Genomic DNA, 18,948 nt, shown 5'->3' with positions numbered 1-18,948 from the left:
CTCTTTTCCCTGCTCAGGGATTGACTGGTTTTGTGTCAGGCAGAGATGGCTCTGATTCTGGGGCCAAACTGTTTCTTTGGTTCTTTTTACCCTTTTTGACTGTAATTTTGGGACCGGGGCGAATATCTTTGGTATGCCTGAATCTAGAGGCTTAGTACATTATTTTGGTCCAGGTTTCAGGTCCAGGGACTTTTCTCAACCTCTAGGTTCGGGAGCAAAGAGCCTCTTCCCCTGACTCTGAGTGTTTCTTTCCCTGGCTCTGAATCCGGAGCCAGGCTATTTGGGGGTTGTGCTAGGGCTACAGACTCACTGAATCTGTAGGGGCCTAGACCTCTCAATTTATACTTTGAGAACAGTCAATTGCATCACTGGTTTTGGAAGCGTGCCTCTCACCTTTCTTCAGAGTAATGGCCAGAGCATAGGTCAGATCAGCCACAAAGCAAGTATGGTGGTCTATTCTTTTATTCTGTTCATTTACTTTTTGTCATGTTCCTCCTGGTATCTAGTTGGATTACCTACATCAGTAATACATCCCATGTTGCTAGCTGCTGATGAGAGATGAACATCTAGGAGGTAGCTGGACATGTTGGTGTATACCTTTAATCCCAACACTTAGGAGACAGATAAAAGTGGATCTCTATGAGATTGAGGCTAGCCTGGTCTACATAGTGAGTTCCAGGGTGACCAAGGGTACATGGTGTGTGACACTTTCAAAAAGAGAGAGAGAGGAAGAAGAAGAAGAAGAAGAAGAAGAAGAAGAAGAAGTAGTAGTAGTAGTAGTAGTAGTAGTAGTAGTAAAGAGAAATAAAATATCCCATTGTAAACTATAAGAGGTCTAAAAGCTAGATTAATAAATTGTTGAGCTGGGCAGTGGTGGTGCACGCCCTTAATCCCAGCATTCAGGAGGCAAAGGTAGGCCAGCCAGCCTGGTCTACAGAGCAAGTTCCAGAGCAGCCAGGGTGGTTACACAGAGAAACCCAACTCAACAAAAATAACAAGTTGTTGAACAATTCCAGAATGGGTGTGGTGGCCTCTAATCCCAGCATTTAGGAAGAGCTGGAATTTGAGACTAACCTGAAATACATCCTGTCTAAAGAATAAACTACAAAAACAAAAAAGTAATACTAAGGGTAAAAATGGATTGGCTTTAATACTTTATTAGTAAAGTATTAAAGGTTCAGAATTTAGAGGGGTTTGCTTGGAGTTAATGTATCATTTTAGTCTACTAGATAAATACAAATTCTGTTTATGCCAAGAGATGGTCTGCTTTGAATTCCTCACGTATGCTAAGAAAACTGCAGATAAGTTAAACTGGAAGGTTTGAGTTTATTTTTAATTTTCAGAAGAATGTGGTATATTTTGAAATATAATACAGCAGACACACCTGAAACTGTGTATGCACCAGTACACACCTATAATCCCAGTATTTGAGAGGCAGAGGAAGGAGGATCACTGTAAGAGGCCATCTTGGTACACAGCAAGACCTCTCAAAAAATAAAAATCTGGGAAAATAAATAAAATCAGGAACTACTCAGTGCTTTAAGATACCATCATTATTTCTTGTCCTCATGTTTATAATATCTTAGTTGCTTAAGATGTCTACTGAGTATATACTTTCTCAGATTGGTCTTTTAACATGTGGATTAAAAGGATGGTCTGTACTTGAGCCTGTTCCTTAGTGGCATGTTTTGGTGAAATGCTCATTTTCTACACCAGCGCACACCAACTTTCCTGTCTCTGGTGTCTGTGTGCCAAAGGAAAAGTGCCCATTATGGGATTTCCTTGTTTTATGGGACTAAGGCTTGAACCCCGAGTCTTGTTAATGCTGGCCTCACCCTACCCCCCCCCCCCCATCTGGAAAGGTTACAGGCATTCCTTGTCTACTTGAGTCACTGAAGGACAATTTAGGTGATTACAGGTATGTCTTTCTCTTTGAACCGGAACTTGTGTTAGAAGGGGGCATGCTGTGGTAAGCAGAACTAATACTGTCTCTAACCCAGAGACTGCTGTCAACAATAACATAAGTGGTAGCTTTTAGTCTGTCAGTGCAATACAAGATGCTGTGAAGAGTACTGAGGTCTAATTTAGGTTAAGAATTTACTGAAGGGGCTGTAGAGATGACTCAGGGTTAAGAGCACTGGCTGCCCTTTCAGAGGTCCTGAGTTCAATTCCCAGTAATAGTAATGATAATAATTTGCTGAAGCCCTCTCAAGGCCAGGACAGATAGTACAAGCATATCATCCCAACTATATAGGAGGTCGAGGTGGGAAAAACAAAAATTTAAGACTAGACCAGGCAGCCTTAGACCCTCTTTTTGTAGAAGGGGTTAGAGAGCTCAGAGGTTACGAACATCTCTTCTTGGAGAGGACCTGGTTTAGGTTGGCTTGGTGCCAACCTTAACTCTAATTCCAAGGGATTTTATGCCCTCTTTTGACCTCTATGAGCAAATGATTTTTTAAAAAATGGCCTAACCGGGCTGGAGAGATGGCTCAGAAGTTAAGAGCATTGCCTGCTCTTCCAAAGGTCCTGAGTTCAATTCCCAGCAACCACATGGTGGCTCATAACCATCTGTAATGGGGTCTGGTGCCCTCTTCTGGACTGCAGGCATACACACAGACAGAATATTGTATACATAATAAATAAATATTAAAAAAAAATGGCCTAACCTTAGGCTACTGAAATGGACATTTAAAACAAGGGGATTGCCACTATACACCCATCAAACACACAGTAGGGGACCCTACCTCTTACTGTTTCATTTAGATTGGACCATCCCTTCTTGGAAGAAAGAAGAATTTCTCATGATCCTCTCTGAGGTTATAAGCAATAAACAAGCTTACAGGAGAGGAGTGGTATATCTGTCTACAGGTTGTATACAGAACTCCAGGGATGATAGTCCTCTCCTGGCTGGGCGTGATACAGTACACTGTTAATCCCAACACTCAGGAGGCAAAGGCAGGAAGATCTCTGAGTTCGAGGCCAGCCTGCCTGGTCTACGCAGTTCCAGGATAACCAGGACTACACAGAGAAACCCTGTCTCAAACCAAAAAGAAAGAAAAAGAAATTTTCACCTACACTGGGATGGAGTTTTGGGTGTGGCAGCTGCCCAAATCACCCCAATAAAACCTGTTTATCAAGCTGGACTTGGATAATCTTTTCTTGGCTGTCATTCTCTCAGGGGTCAATAGAAGTAGACTCTCAGGAAGACACACCACACTCTGAAGCAATGGGCCGTCATTAAACTTTCTTAAAGCATGCTTAATTATTAGCATTAATTAGCGTTAACTTAAAATCCTGAAGTTGTAAACTTAAGCACTCCTGATGTTCACTGTCCTGTCTGCTGCATTGACAGCTAAAGAGGCAGAACTGAGCTTCATGTGTCAAACAACAAAAGTGGCAGGGCAGCTGGTTGCATTGATAGCTGCTGAAGAGGCAGGGCTTCAAAACTAGCCATTCGCAAAGGTAGAAACAGCAGTAGCAAAAGAATGACAGTTGCTGCCTCCTGAACAGTAGCAACTGGGACAGAAGGCAGAACAAGAGGTGAGTAGCTCTAAAGAGAGTGGTCAGGGCCAGGAGCAAGAAGGATGGTGGAGCTGGGCATGGTGGTACAAGCCTATAGGTCTAGCAGCACAAAAGGCTGAGGCCATAAGATTGCCCCAAGTTCAAAACCAGTTTAAAAACACAAGACTGAAGAGATGGCTCAGTGGTTAAGAGCTCAGGCTGCTCTTCCAGAGGACCCAGGTTTAATTCCTAGCACCCACATGGGAACTCCAGTTCCTAGCACCCACATGGCAACCTACATGGTAACTCCAGTTCCAGGGATCTGACATCGTTGTGGTCTCTTTGGGCACTGGGCATGCATGTGGTATGGACATACATCAGGCAAAACATCTGTCTACACAAGTTACAAACAAATCTTTTTTTTTTTTTAACGTAGGTCTTAAGAAAAATAGAGATCCCAAAAGATTCCATTCTTCAAATGTTAGTTGAGCATCTTACCTCATTCCTGTAGTACCAGCACTTGGAAAGCTGACGCAGGTGTGTGTGGAGGGCAAGGAGGATTGCCATAAGTATAAGGCTAGCATAAGCTACATTGTGCGACCCTGTCTCAACCAAAAGGGAAAAAAGGACAGAAGTAAAGACAGAGCAGAACTGGGATTAAAGAACTAGCCTAGAAGGCAGTGAAGAGCCCAGAGAGGAGAAACTCAATCTAGTTGCCATAGTTTTAGAGAGCTGTCAAGGCGTTAGAGCCAGGGATCTCAGACATTCCAGACCCAGGAGCTGTAACGCTCACTACTGTTCAGTGCTGAGGCTTCCCAATACCTAAACCCATTCATAAGTTAGAACACCAGTATAGCTACACAAGAGCCTCTAACGCTGCAGTTAGGGTCTACGCAGCATAACACAAGAGGGCGCCATCTCCCTGCAGTTTCCCTTCGCCAGCTGCTATTACTCTCTGGAAAAGGAGCGAAGGACAAAAAAAGAACCAAAGTACTTCCTGAAGAATTCAAATTGTAGCAAGTCTGGAAAGCAGTATGGTGTCAGCAAGAAAAGAACAGCCAATGTATCTTAGGGTGTTGAGTGGCAAAAAAAAAAAAAGATGAATTCTGAATGGTGAGTCCATTCATACTGTCTGTTCATAACACTGACTTAGTTACTTTTTCCATTGCTGTTGAAATACTTCATTTTAGTGGTGGCATACACCTTTAATCCCAACACTCAGGGGGAGGCAGAGGCAGACAGGCCAGTCTGGTGTGCCAAGCGAGTTCCAGGACAGGCTACAGAGAAGAAAAACAAAAACAAAAAAGAAAAAATGTGTGTGTGTAATACCAAAGATACTTGTCATGCTTTCTCCACTTGTATAGACCCTGCCTAACTAGAAGGCAGATAGGGAACCTTTTCAGGAATCCATTCAGAAACTGTGATGATATCTTGTTTGTACTCTAACAAACAAAGCTTGCCTGAAGATCAGATGGTTGATTAACTAGTGGCTAGCTCTGCCCTCTGATCTTCAGCAAAGCTTTATTTGTTAGAGTACAAACTATCACCACAAGAAAATATTAGATAAACTCTTACTCAGCTTCTGAAGAGGCTGGAGTACAGCAGGAAGAACAAAGCCAGGGGTGCCAGGTAGTGTAGGCAGGGCTGGGGTTGGTCACACAGGTTTGGATCATTATTCCACTTGAGTAAACTGTAGACATCTTTGAATGCTTATGTATCTGTGGTACACATCTGATAAGCTGGTATCAGATGTGATAACAGGACTTAGGTTATATCAGATGTCTGAATGACTGACCCTTGATGCCCTCAAAAAATGGCTTTGATGTCTCTTCTCAGGCTTTTGTTTCCTTTCGTGTGAGTAACAAAATGTAGGCTGTCATTTCAAAAGCCTGTCTGGGTTGTGTTAAGCATCTCTAGCTATCTCTGGCTTTAAGATCACTACCAGTGGGCATCTCTTTTTAGCCCTTCCTTTGTTCTAGAATGTAGGAGCATACTTTCCTGACTTTGCACCATAAACTGTTCTCTGCCTTCCCCAGTGAGATAACTGTCTTTCCTAGCCTGGTGACTGACACCCTTGCCAGGCTTTCCCCACGGAAACTGGTCTCACAGTTCTGGAGGTGATGGGTCCAAAGTCAACAAGTCTAGGGCTGGCTTCTCCTGAACCTGGTTTGTAGATACCCTTTCCTCCCTAGACAATGTCACATCTCTGTGTGTCATAATCTTCTCTTACATAGAGCTGGTTATAGTTGGTGAAGCCCTGCTCTAACATCTTTGTTTAATGTTAATTATCTCATTAAAGCCTTATCTCCAAATACAGTCACATTCTGGGAAATTGTGGAGATTAAAATTTCAACATAAAACCTGGGGGGCCATAATTTATCCCTAATCAGAGAATCAGAGTCTCTCTCTCTCTCTCTCTCTCTCTCTCATCCCTCCTCTCCTCTCTCTCTCTCTCTCTCTCTCTCTCTCTCTCTCTTCTGTGTGTGTGTGTGGTGTGTGTGTGTTGTGTGTTGTGTGTAGTGGGATTGAACTCAGATCCTTACAAGGTAAGCACTCTATCTACAGCCCCTTGTAAGTCCTTGAATTTGTGATCCTTCTGCAGTAAATCACAGGCATTTACCACCACATGGCACAAGGGCTCTTTAATAACCATGTTTATGCCTTAAGAAGATTGCAGCAGAGCTTTTTATAACTTGTATGTGATGCCACACGTACAAGTAGAATAAAGTAAATAAAGTAGAATAAAGATTTTCTTTAAAAAGACCAATTATTTTTTGTTTGTTTGTCTTGAGACAAGATTTCTCTGCATGGCCCTGACTGTCCTAGAACTTCCTCTGTATTCCAGGCTAGCCTCAAACTCAGATCTACCCACCTTTGTCTCTGGAGTTCTGGGATTAAAGGTATGTGCCACCACACCCCAAAAAAAATCAGTTATTAGATACTGCTTTATTAATTAGTATAGACAGAAGTTTCTGTCCTGTCCGGTCCCGCAGTCATTCAGTCCCAAAGAAACACACAGAGGCTTATATTAATTATAAGCTGTTTGGTCTATTAGCTCAGGCTTATTATTAACTAGTTCTTACAAATTAAATTAACCCATGATTCTTGTCTATGTTTAGCCATGTGGCTCGGTACCTTTTCTCAGTGAGGCATTCTCATCTTGCTTCCTCTTTGTCTGGATGGTGACTGACTCTCTGCCTTTCCTCTTCCCAGAATTCTTAGTCTGGTCACCCAGCCTATACTTCCTGCCTGGCTACTGACAGATAAGTGCTTTATTAAACTAATAGAAGTGACAACTCTTTACAGTGTGCAAGAGCATTAGCCCACAGCATTTCCTTTTTTTACTTTTCAAAGCAAGAACTGAATCGCATCTCCTGGGTTTATCTTTCTTCCTGACCATTATCTATAACAATGTAGCGATTTACTTGCCCCACGGCTTGAACTGCCTATTTGCCAAGCTTGACTTGCTTCCCAGAACAGGATGATCTGGAGAAATGGCTGAAACAACAGGTCAGTGCTCTTCACAACCTGCTGACTGCCGTGTAGGCTTCTGTAAAATCTTGCTTTTCTGCCCCACTTTGTGGTTTTAGAGCAGTGGTTCTCAACATGTGGGTCACAACCCCGTTGAGGTCACATGTCAGATATCCTGCATAACACATTTATATTACAATTCATAATAGCAGCAAAATACAGTAATGAAGTAGCAACGAAATAATTTTACTGTTTGGGGGTCACCACTGTTATTCTTTTGGCCCTTTAAGGGGCAAGCCACGCCCACTCCCAGCGACCCCTGACCTCTCGCCGCTGTCTTGAACCCTCTTCCTGTCCTCTCGGTGTGCGCGTATCTCTCTGTCTGTCGGCCTCTCTCTCTTTCTCTCCCTCTCTCTCTCTCCTCTCAAATCAGCAGGAAGCAGTTTTGAGAATTCGCTGCCCCAATTCTCTCAAACTGTGGTGTCTCATCTCCTGCTTTTTATTATAAGGAAGACCTGGGAATGTTATGGTTTTGGTCCCTGGTCTCTTTAAGAGACAAGCCACGCCCACTCCCTCCCCCATCCGCTGAGGCAGGCTGATCTTCAGCTTCCGGCCTGAGCTCGCTCTCGCTCTCTTTTCTATCTTCCTCTCTCGGAGAGGCAGCTTCGCTTCTGCCTCTCTCCCCACTTCTCCGCTTCCCTCCCCGTCTCTCTCTCCTCTCTCCTCTTCTCCTCTCTGTCTCTCTGTCTCTCTTCCCCTCCTTCTCCCTTCCCCCTTCATAACCCCCTGAATAAATATTCAACCTCACTCTGCATGTCGTGTCTATCCATGTCTCTGTCTCCTGCCCGCCAGCCATGTGTCTCCTTGCCTGGGACCAGCCACTGCTCAGGGACCCGCCGCTGTCTCTGCCTGGGACTGGCTGCTCCCAGGGCCCGCTGTCTGCTGCCACATGACCCGCTATCACCATTTGGGACCTACAGCATTTCTGCTGCCTACTGCTGCCGGGGATCTTGCAACATTTTTTTAAAAAAAATTATAAAAACCACAACATGAGAAATGGTATTAAAGGGTTATAGCAGTAGGAAGGTTGAGAACCACTGTTTTAGGGTATAAAATGAAAATACAAGCTGGACCCAGAATGGAATTCTTTCAGGAGCTATCCTGACTTGAGTCAAGTGTAGCATCTCTATTCTTACTGGTGTTGGAATGCTTATTCCAGAAAGATTCCCTGATCTGTCATGATGAGCAAGGGAGGGAAGCAAAGGGAGAGTGATCTCTTTGAGTTCAAGGCCTACACAGGAAGCTCAGGCTAGCCAGGGCTACAGAGTAAGACCCTGTCATTAAAACAACACAATGAGGAGGAAGAGTCTGCAGTGGCAGCTAGTACAGTGAGCCTCCACAACACATGGACACTTCTGAGGTTGGGAAAAAAACCAATGAAACATTCAGGGTTTTGATTTAAATTATAAAAATGGCCCCAAAGAAGCTGGGCATAGTGACTCCTACCTGTGATCCCACCATTTGGAAGGTAGAGGCAGAGGAGTGGGGGTGCGGGGGGGGGGGGGGGGAGGTGGCAAGGGGCAAAAATTCAAGGCCAGGCTGGGAAAGACTGAGTTTGAGGTGAGATTTCACTGTATAAGGAATTTCTGACTGGAGAGGAGGAACCCCAAAAGCTCCAGGCATTAAGGTTGCCTCAGTGTCCCGTACGACTCTTAGAGGCCCCCTAGGAAACCTACGCTTGTTCTGCCGCTTACAACCGATTAGGGTATTTCCAGCTCTGAGGGGGAAAGATAAGGGAAGCTGGCACTGTGGCAGATGATAGTTCAGAATAAAGATAACCTCAAAAATTATCAGGTATTGCCATGTTGAAAATTAACTAGGTTTCTGTGTAATGTATTGAATTTTCTGTATCTCTGAAATAAGAAACTTCCTTAATTACGGTGTGAACTTTCTCATGGTTAGCATTTGTTGACCCCTCACTGATTGCCTAGCAATAAATCTTTGGCATTTTGACTCCGTATTTGCATGAGACAGTTATGCCTTGTAACTTTTTGACAACCTAAGAACTATTTTAAACAATTTAGCTGAAGAACCACGTCGGGATTTTTATTTCTTTTGCTGGTTTTTACTTACCAGCTGTTTTGTTTCTTTGTTTTAATCAAACAAGAGCTCTCTGTGCAACTCAGCCTAGCCTGGAACTCACTGTATAGGCCAGCTGGTGTTGAACACACAGCAATCCTCTGGCTTCAGCCTCACAAGTCCTGGTACTATAGTTGTGAGCTACCACACCCAGCTTCTAAAGTGATGCTGAACTGTAGCATGAATAGTAAAAACCCAGAGACAGATATTAGGGTTCAACCTGAAGATCAGAGAAGCCAAGCCACTAGAAAGCTTTTGCCTCTATGAAACCTTGAGAATGAAGGAGAGCAAGTTCTTATCTCACCCCCATTACATTCATTCCTCTGTAGGGCTGGGATTAGAGGTGTGCACCACCACTGCCTGGCCTCTATGCCTAGCTAGTGTGGCTGCTGGGATTAAAGGTGTGTGCAACCACTGCCTCGCCTGTATGGCTGACTAGCTTTAAATTTATTAAAATACAAATGAAATTCATTTGTATTTATTAAAATACAAATGAACTATCACTACATTGAACAGTCATGTAGATACCAACTTCTCTGATCTGAACAGAACCGCATGAAGTTAAGACGCTGGTTGAAAACTAAGTAATACACCTTCCACCACATGAATCCACAGGCTTAGTGGTGCACAGCTGCAATGCCAAAAGCCAGGAGGGGGCCCCAGGACACGCACTGGGAGTCTGAGGCCAGCCTGAGTTACGTGGGGCGTTCCAGCACAGCCAGGACTATATAAGGAGATGCTGTCACAAAACAAAAACAGTAACAAAAACAATAACTGCAGAGACATTCCCAAAAAAATTTTTAAAGGGCCACAGTGATGCCATGTCTCAACATACCACAACAGCCCCCCCCCATCTCTCCACCAAAATAACCATGTATTCATCAGGTGTTATTTTCGTGTGTTTTTCATATTTTTTTTTTAAAAAATAAGAATGAAGTTTTGATTCGTCAGGGTTTTTTCCCAATTCTATGGAGATAGTCATTATTTTTCTTTTCTTCTTAAGTGTATTAAGATGGTATATTAATGAATTTCCAAATATCCAATCACTCATCCCAGGATTAAATATGTGTGCACATTGTCTGTGAGTATAAGTACAGGTGCTATCAGAGAGCAGAGTTACTGGATTCCCCTGGAGCTAGAGCTATAGGCAGCTGTGAGCTGCCTGATGTGAGTGCTGGGAACTCATTAGCAATAGGTTCTTTAAAAAAAATAGTTTATTTAAATTTATTTTATGTGCATTGGTGTAAAGATCCCCTCGAACTGGAGTTACAGACAGTTGTGAGCTGCAATGTGGGTGCTGGGGATTGAATTTGGGTCCTCTGCAAGAGCAGCAGGTGCTCTTACCGGTGAGTCATCTCTCTATTCCCATCCATACCCTTTAGAAAAAAAAAAAAAAGGTTGGGTTTAACTGTGTAGCTCTGTCTGACCTAGAACTCACTATGTGGACCAGGAGGGCCTCAAACTCACGGAGATCCACCTTCTACCTTCAGTGTCCTGGGATTAGAGGCATGTGCCACCATGCCCATTGATAGCTTCTTAACTGCTGAGTCATCTTTCTAGCTCTGGATAATTTTTTTTCATGTGAATTTAGCCCCAGACATTTTTTATTGATATTTATTGAACTCTACATTTTTCTCTGCTCCCCTCCCTATCTCTCCCCTCCCCCCTTCAGTCCTCCCTCAAGGTCCCCATGCTCCCAATTTACTCAGGAGATCTTGCCTTTTTCTACTTCCCATGTAGATTATATTTATGTAAGTCTCTCTTAGTGTCCGCGTTGTTGTCTAAGTTCTCCGGGATTGTGGTTTGTAGGCTGGCTTTCTTTGCTTTATGTTTAAAAACCACTTATGAGTGAGTACATATGGTAATTGTCTTTCTGTGTCTGGGTTACCTCACTCAAAATGATGTTTTCTAGCTCCGTCCATTTTCCTGCAAAATTCAAGCTGCCGTTATTTTTTTTCTGCTGTGTAGTACTCCATCGTGTAAATGTACCAGATTTTCCTTATCCATTCTTCAGTCAAAGGGCATTTAGGTTGTTTCCAGGTTCTGGCTGTGACAAACAAAGCTGCTATGAACACAGTTGAGCACATGTCCTTGTTTTGCCACAGACTCTTAAGAAAATACTATACCTAAATATTATAAACCTGTAGGATTAGGTTCGCTGTCTTACTATTTTATTTATCATTGTTTTGTTGCTGCTACTGGTTTGAGACACAGTCTCACTGTGTAGACCTGGCTGGCCTGGAACTCACTTTGTAGACCAGGCTGGCCTTGAACTTACAGAGCTCAGAATCAGTGCTAGGAATGCTGGGATCAAAGACCTGCGGCATTATGCCTGGCTTTTGTTTTTATGTTTGAGACAGGGTCCCACTGTGGAACCCAGGCTGGACTGAAATTCATGACAGTTCTGCCACAGCCCCCCAAGTTCTAGAAGTACAGGTGTGAGCCTCCGTGACAACTCATTTGGTATGTGTATTCTTAGACAAGGTTTGCTATAGGACTCCAGGTGGTCTCAAGCAGTCCTTCCGTCTCTGCCTCTTAAGCAGTTGGGATGACAGGTTATGGTGTTTTTTTTTAAGTAAGTCAGCTGCAGCTGCCACAGTGATATACCACAGGTTTAGTGTCTTTGTTTGTTTGCTTTGCTTTTTGTTTTTCGAGACAGGGTTTCTCTGTGGCTTTGGAGTCTGTCCTGGAACTAGCTCTTGTAGACCAGGCTGGTCTCGAACTCACAGAGATCTGCCTGCCTCTGCCTCCCGAGTGCTGGGACTAAAGGCGTGCGCTACCACCTCCCAGCTAGGTTTAGTGTCTTGAAACAGAAGGTAGTTGTCTCAGAATTCTGGAAGCTAGAAGTCTAGCTTATGGCAGCACAGGGGGAGCCCTTCCTGTCTCCTCATAGCTTCTCATGACTTTGTCGGCATTCTCTGCTTTCCCTTGGCTTGCGGCTGCATAACTGTCTCCGCCTTTGCTGTCACAGGGTGAGGACCTAGCAGGCTGACCCACTAATGACGAACACTGCTCCTTCATACTCGGGCTATCATAGGAGGGAGGGTTCAGTTTTTATGAGTCTCAACTTCGGTAAGCTGCATCTGCAATTCCTAGTTTCCAGACAAGGTTCTAGGCTGGAAGCTATCATTTCAGCACAGCCATTTGAAGGGGCCAAATCTCAACCCTTCCTGGACTCTTGAGACGCTGCAGTGACCTGTGCTGCTCTGTCTTCCTGAGAAAGACGCGGCTCTAGATGCCACACTCTCAGGAAGCATGGTGTGGAGTCACCAGAAGCTCCGCGGCGGTTCCTAAAACGTCTCTGCTGAAGTGGGTCCTATGCCCTGTGGGCCCTGTCTCCAGGTGCCATCCTGCCACTCAGACACCACAGAACAAACTGTGCGTCTGATCATCAGTTCCCGTCGGCTTCCACTCCCACTCTACCCTATATATCCGCTCTATTGTCCTCTGAATCCGCCTAACCCCAGCAGGTAGACCTGCTCTCAAGTTTCCTCTAGCGATCTCTTTAGAATTTGACACCCGTGAACCACTAAGCCAATTAAGGTTTTGTTCACCTAGGGTCAGAACTCCTCCTGGCCAGTCATACTTCCTCCCAGAGCCCTTTTATGTCTTGTGGGAAGGTCTTGAGCTTCCATCTGAGCCCAGCATTGCTAAACCTTTCTCTATGTTCCTGGGGATTGTGTACTGTTTTGTCTGTTTGCTTTTTTCAAGTCAGGGTTTCACTGTGTAGCTCTGTCTGATCTCCAGGCATGATGTATATATAAACCAGGCTGTGCTCGTGCCCACAGAAACCCACTAGCCTCTGCTTCCCCAGTGCTGGGAATTTTGCACTGTTAACTCGCCCACTTCTAAGTAGCCTGCTTCTCTCCTTGCCAGCATACTTTAGAGCATCTCTTGTGATTTTATAGAAGCCAAGGAAATTGTCCTAATTTCTAGGGTAATCCATGTCTTTCATTCCTTCCTCCCTTCCACAAGATCTCATTAATTATGTATGTTCAAGTGTAATATTTCTTTGGGGATAATTATTTTCAGGTTATTTCCTTGATTTTTAATTGTTCGTTCATTCAATTGCTTTTTAATTACATATTTTGTGTGTGTGTGTGTGTGTGTGTGTGTGTGTGTGTGTGTGCGCGCAGTTGCATGGGCATACGTATGCCTTAGCACACCTACACGGGTCAAAGAACAACCTGTTGAAGTCAGTCTCCCCCTTCCACTACGTGGATTCTGGCAATCTCATCAACAGCGTTCGCCTTATTTACTGAGCCAGTCCATGTGCTGTCCTTCCTTCCTTCCTTCCTTCCTTCCTTTCTTCCTTCCTTCCTTCCTCCTTCCTTCCCTCCCTCCCTCCCTCCCTCCCTCCCTCCCTCCCTCCCTCTCTCTCTCTCTCTCTTTCTTTCCTTTCTTCCTTTGTGTTTTGAGACAGGGTCTTGCTTTGAGTCTAGGTAGCCTGGCATTTTCTATACAGTCAGACTGGCTTTGAACTCATGGCAATCTTCCCGTTTCAGCCTCCAAGGTAGCATTACCTGTAATCCCTAAACCTGGAGACAGAAGTACTTGACGTTCAAGGCTAGCTTGCTTTATATACTGAATTTTTCACCAGCTAGGGCCACATCAAAACTGTCTTGACACCCCCACTTCCCAAAAAAACCCTCTACAAACAAAAAATCTTGGTGAGTTTAGTTCTGTCTAATCAGTTACTCTTATTTTTTCTGTTGACTCCAGGCTCCAGAAAGTACTGGCTGAGAGGATCAGGCTAGGAAATTGGAGACAGTTCCCCATTTCTGGCCATCACAACAGCAAGTATGTTCTAGAAAAGGAGAAAGAGAAGTAGGAAGTAAGCGGAACCTTAGATTTGGCTGAAAATAGTTAATCTCAGGCTGTAGAAATTGTTTAGTGACTGGAGAGATGGTTCAGTAGCTAAGAGCACTGGCTGCTCTTCCAAAGGACCAGGGTTCAATTCCCAGCATGCAAGTCACCATGTAGAACCCCAGTTTCCACAGGTGAAATACTCATACATGGAAATTTGGGTTTTTTGTTTGTTTGTTTGTTTGTTTTTTCGAGACAGAGTTTCTCTGTGTAACAATCTCGGCTGTTCTGGAACTAGCTCCTGTAGACCAGGCTGGCCTCAAACTTAGAGAGTTGCCTGCTTCTGCCCCCCAGGTGCTGGGATTAAAGGTGTGCACCATCACCGCCCGGCAGAAAAATAATAATTTTTAAAAAGTGGTTACTCTGACCAGCCTGCAGGACAATGGCTGTGCAATAATGCTCTTGTACACTATAAAGATTTGTCACTTGTATTAGTTTAATAAAATGCTGATTGACCAAAAGCCAGGAAGAAAGTACAGGCTGGGTGACCAGACTAAGAATTCTGGGAAGAGAAAAGGCAGAGAGTCAGTCACCAGACAGATGCAGAGGAAGCAAGATGAGAATGCCTTACTGAGAAAAGGTACCGAGCCATGTGGCGAAATATAGACAAGAATTATGGGTTAATTTAAGTTGTAAGAACTAGTTAATAATAAGCCTGAGCTAATAGGCCAGTTTATAATTAATGTGAACCTCTGTTGGCTGGATTTTACAGAAGGCCACGCCTGCTTCCCGCTTCTCCAGCTTGTTCAAGGCAAGAGTAACCTCCTCCCTCATGTTGCTTCTGGTCCCTCTTGACCTCGTAACTTCCAAGCGTAGGTGAGGCCCTTGTCTGACAGAGAAAACACAACAGATGCTAAAGTGTCAGGAAGTCAGACCAATAGGGAAAATTCTTACATGAATATTTTGTTGTTGTTTTTTTTTTGTTTGTTTTGAGACAGTGTTTTTCTGTGGAGTCCTAGTTATCCTGGAACTCGCTCTGTAGACCAGGCTGGCCTAGAACTCAAAGCGATCCACCTGCCTCTGCCTCCTGAATGCTGGGATTAAAGGCCTGCCCAATATGTCTGGGCCAAACATGGAAATTTTCTAAGAGAGGGAAAAACAAAACAGAAGACATTATAAGCAAAGCAAATTCCAGCCAGTCGCTGCCTGCTTGGTTTGTGTTTTTTTTTTTCTTTTTCTCTGTATCTGTCTGATATGAAGCTCTATCAGCTGAGCTGTATGATATTCCCCCCCCCACACACACACACTCTCTATTCTAATAAATGAAGTTTCCAGGTTTGGGATTAAGGTAAAAAGAGGAAGAATCCTGCAAATTTAGAGACAGATTCCACTTTTGAAAGTCTCATGTTTTGTGTGTCTGTGTTGGTTTTTTTTTTTTTTTGAATACTGAACTAAAATACTTACGTTGAGGTTGTTTTGTAAACCCATTTTTAAAAATTTTATTATTTGTTATTATTTTTATAAGACAGCTTCTCACTATGTACCTCAAGCTGTCCTGCAACTCACTATATAGGCTGTCCTCAAACCAAGAGCTGTAATAAAGGCGAGCGCCACTACGGCCGGCTGAACTCAGACATTTTAACCAGTAGGAAGTGTCTTTCACTTGCGTTTCGTTCTGGTCTTGTGAAATATCTACGAGTCCACAAACTCTTCTCCTCCCGGGCCTCCCCACCCGCGTGGATCTCGAGACCACTGCACGATGGGTCACTTTGACTCTCCGGGACACTGCGGGGTGCAGCTCCGGGGTCCTGGCCTCTTCGGCACCTCCTATGTTGCTCAGGACTCCAAGGTGTGGTACTTCACTGTCGCCCCGCCCCCACCCCCCACAACCGCAAAATAGCGGGAGGCCACGCACCGGCCCGAGAAGTGAGCAGCTAGCTATCACCCTGCACTGATCTGTAGTAAGCGACCTGAGCAAAGCGCGTGCGCACTCCGCCTGTCGCGGGCGAGAGAAAGGGCTCCAACGCTCCTGGGTTTGCAACCGAAGGGCTCAGGAGCGCGAAAAATCTTCCGCGTGCAGCTTGCGGGCGCAGGCGCTAGCGGACTGCAGTTTAGACAAGGCACGGCCCTGGAGCCACCGGCTGGTCGCCGCCCAGGGGTGGTCCCTGCGCGGCGGAAGGCGCGGCCCGGGCGCCCGCCCGATGGGGCGGGAGGGGCGGGTCGCTGCTGCGTCCCCGCCCCGCGCTCGGGCCGGGCCGGGAGGGTCCCCGGGCGTGCGGCCGGGCCAGCGGCTGTGGTTCTCCGGGCACACGCAGCGTCATGCGCAGCCCCCCTGGCAGGGCGCTGCTGCTGATTACGCGCCGGGGCCCGGCCGTGCGTGCGTGGGCCCCGGCAGTGTCCTCTAGGACGTGGCTGGCTTCTGAGTGGAACCCGCTCGTACGCGCGTGGACGTCTAGAATCCATGAGCCGTCCCCGGGCCTCCGCTTTCCCGCGCCCCTCTCCCGGCTGCCTGGTGGCGCGGGGCGGTGGGCCACATCCTCAGCGGCCCGCAGGTGCTGGGTACTGGCAGGATCCCGCGGCGCACGTCCCCTGTTCGCCAGGTTCCAGGGAATTCCAGCGGCAGCCACCGGTGTGCGAGACCTTGGGGATGACTCCCGGCGGCGGCCCGCGGCTCCACGGCGCTCAGACGTGTGGAAGCTCCTGGGGCTGGTGCACCCTGAGCGCGGGAAGCTGTCAGGTAGGAACCTTGGGGGAACCAGCGGCCTGCAGGGGACCCCGGCCTGGCCCCGGCCTCGGCCGCGGCCTCGACAAGGGCGTTCAGATCTGCCGACACCTGTTGGAAGGCTATGGGTGCCTTCTTAACTGGCGGGCGCTCACCGTCTGAGGTCAGCAGAGCCTGTTACCAGAATATTTAAATCGGTCCTCATCAGCTAGTTGGCAGCGTCTGCTTTGGAGCATTCTCTAAATAAACTGGAGTTTAGACCTTTAAGAAAAAGTTTTGCCAAAACCATGTCTACTTTGTATTATACGTTTATAATGTTTTTAAAAAATATCACCAGGGCTACACAGTATCAAACGACCAGCAATATTTCACATTAAGCTGAGCACTGTGAACCTCATGCTGGCTGTCGCCTCCCTAAGTGGCCAGGACCAGGCATTGGCCACAGCATAAAGAAACCAGACAGTAACTCAACCGAATCAACTAAAAGAAATCAGAATGGGCTGTTCTAAATGAAAATATTCTGTAACTCACCGGTGTTTTTTAGCAGTCATTGGAGGAATGGCTGGAGCAAAGACCTATTGAGAGCTAGAGAGTCCTGAAGGTTTTCTAACTCTCCATTTTTTCTGTGACTGTGGATTGTGGCCTCCTCCTGTGGGGTTGTCTTGGGAACTGACATGGAGTCCTGCCCCTGCTGGGATTCCCTGCTTAGTGGGCAGGAAAATAATTTGAATTAGAAATGAAATGGAGATAGGCATGAGGATGTTCCAAGAGGAAGACACCTTGTCATACAGCTCTTGAAACAGACAGGACTCTAAGTTGCTTGCTCAGTCCCTTGCTGTACAGATTACTCCTTTGGGAGAGATTGGGATTGGAGAAGGTGTCTATGGAGCGAGGGCACATGGATCTGCCATCTACAGGAGTTAGGAGGTTGTGGTGCCCTTAAGTATAAAGAAGAGACATTTTATTATGGTTGTGGTTTTTAATGGAAAAAATTCTTTTCTTCTTGGCTAGCTTGTAAGCCTTTTTACCTGTGTTTCATTATTTTTTTTAACAAATTGTTTGTTTTTATCTTATGTGGTGTTTTGCCTTCATGTATATCCGTGTGAGGTGTTGGATCCCCTGAAACTGGAGTTACAGACAGTTGTGAGCTGCCATGTGGGTGCTAAGAATTGAATCCATGTCCTCCCAAAGAGTAGCGGGTGCTCTTAACCACTGAGCCACTGGACCCCCCACCCCTGTGTTTTATTGAGACAGGTTTAATGTAGTACAGGCTGACCTCAAACTCACTATGTAGCTAAGGATGACCTTGGACTCCTGATCTTCTTGTCCATCTCCCAAGTGCTGGAATTGAGGTGTGAACCACCAAACCCAGGTTTAAAGTATATTCTTGGGGGAGGGGAGGACACAGAGCTGGGTATGCATGGAGGAGCCTGGAGACCCTGGGCAACTGGGCATGCCCAGACTGTGAGGAGCTGAGACAAGAACCTAGTCTGCTTCTGAAACTTTAGATTTCAAAGTTCTGGGGACTCAGGCCTTGCTAGTGCCACCTAGCCCTTCCCTATCTGCTCCTGTCTGTCATCTCTGTGACCTCTCCCCGCTTGTCCTGCCTGCTAGCATATGCTGTGAAGTCTGCCTTAAGTCAGACACTCTACCAACTTACATCATCAGAGCAGACGGTCTGCCTTACTGAAACATCAAACGTATGATTTGAGAATTCACCTTACTGCAGCTGGCATGATAGTGGACTTGCTTTTTGAGTCAGGGGCTTGCTCTTGTCATCCAGGCAGGCCTCTAACTTGAGATCTCTTGCCTCAACTTCCCAAGTGCTAGGAACTCTTTAGGCTCCTAAGTAGACAGTAAAGGTATTCTGTCTTCAGGATGTCTGAAGAAGACCTCTTTATATAGCTTATGTTTTCGTCAGAAGGCATTGGAGGTAAAGCCAGTCTGGTTGTGGGTGGTGGTGGAAATAAAAGGAAGTCGTTAATTTGTAATAAGATCAGGCTAAGCAAGAGTTGGCACATCTCCGACATGCTGGAGGAGCAGAGCTGTTGTGTAGGTTTGTGTCGTTCTGTCTCTCTGTCTTGTTTTTGAGATAGATACCACTTGGTAGCCCAAACGACCATGAGTATACAGCAGTCTTCCTGCTCAGCCTCCTCAGTGCTGAGATAATAATAAGCATGAGCTATCATGCTGTCATTATTTCTTTAGGAGCTCCAAAAAAACAGATAATAAGAGAAAAAATTGGTGTTAGGTTCTCTCTCTCTCTCTCCCCCCCCCCCCTCTCTCTCTCTCTCTCCCTCTCTCTCCCC

The 18,948-nt window shown here is 45.7% G+C and overlaps 1 protein-coding gene across 1 annotated transcript in view; it reads left to right on the top strand.

Moving 5' to 3' along the window:
• Positions 1 to 16,167: 16,167 nt before the first annotated feature.
• Abcb10 (ATP binding cassette subfamily B member 10) overlaps positions 16,168 to 18,948 on the top strand; it is a 36,684-nt gene continuing 33,903 nt past the window's right edge. The window contains exon 1 of the mRNA XM_038312897.1: positions 16,168 to 16,654. Coding sequence (XP_038168825.1) covers positions 16,237 to 16,654 — 418 coding nt within the window. The 5' untranslated portion in view covers positions 16,168 to 16,236. The remainder of the gene's footprint in view (positions 16,655 to 18,948) is intronic.

Source organism: Arvicola amphibius, chromosome 15, assembly GCF_903992535.2.
Source record: "Arvicola amphibius chromosome 15, mArvAmp1.2, whole genome shotgun sequence".
In the NCBI taxonomy this organism is placed as follows: domain Eukaryota; kingdom Metazoa; phylum Chordata; class Mammalia; order Rodentia; family Cricetidae; genus Arvicola; species Arvicola amphibius.
Note: the sequence above shows the minus strand (reverse complement) of the source record. Positions and strands in the feature narration are given on the sequence as shown.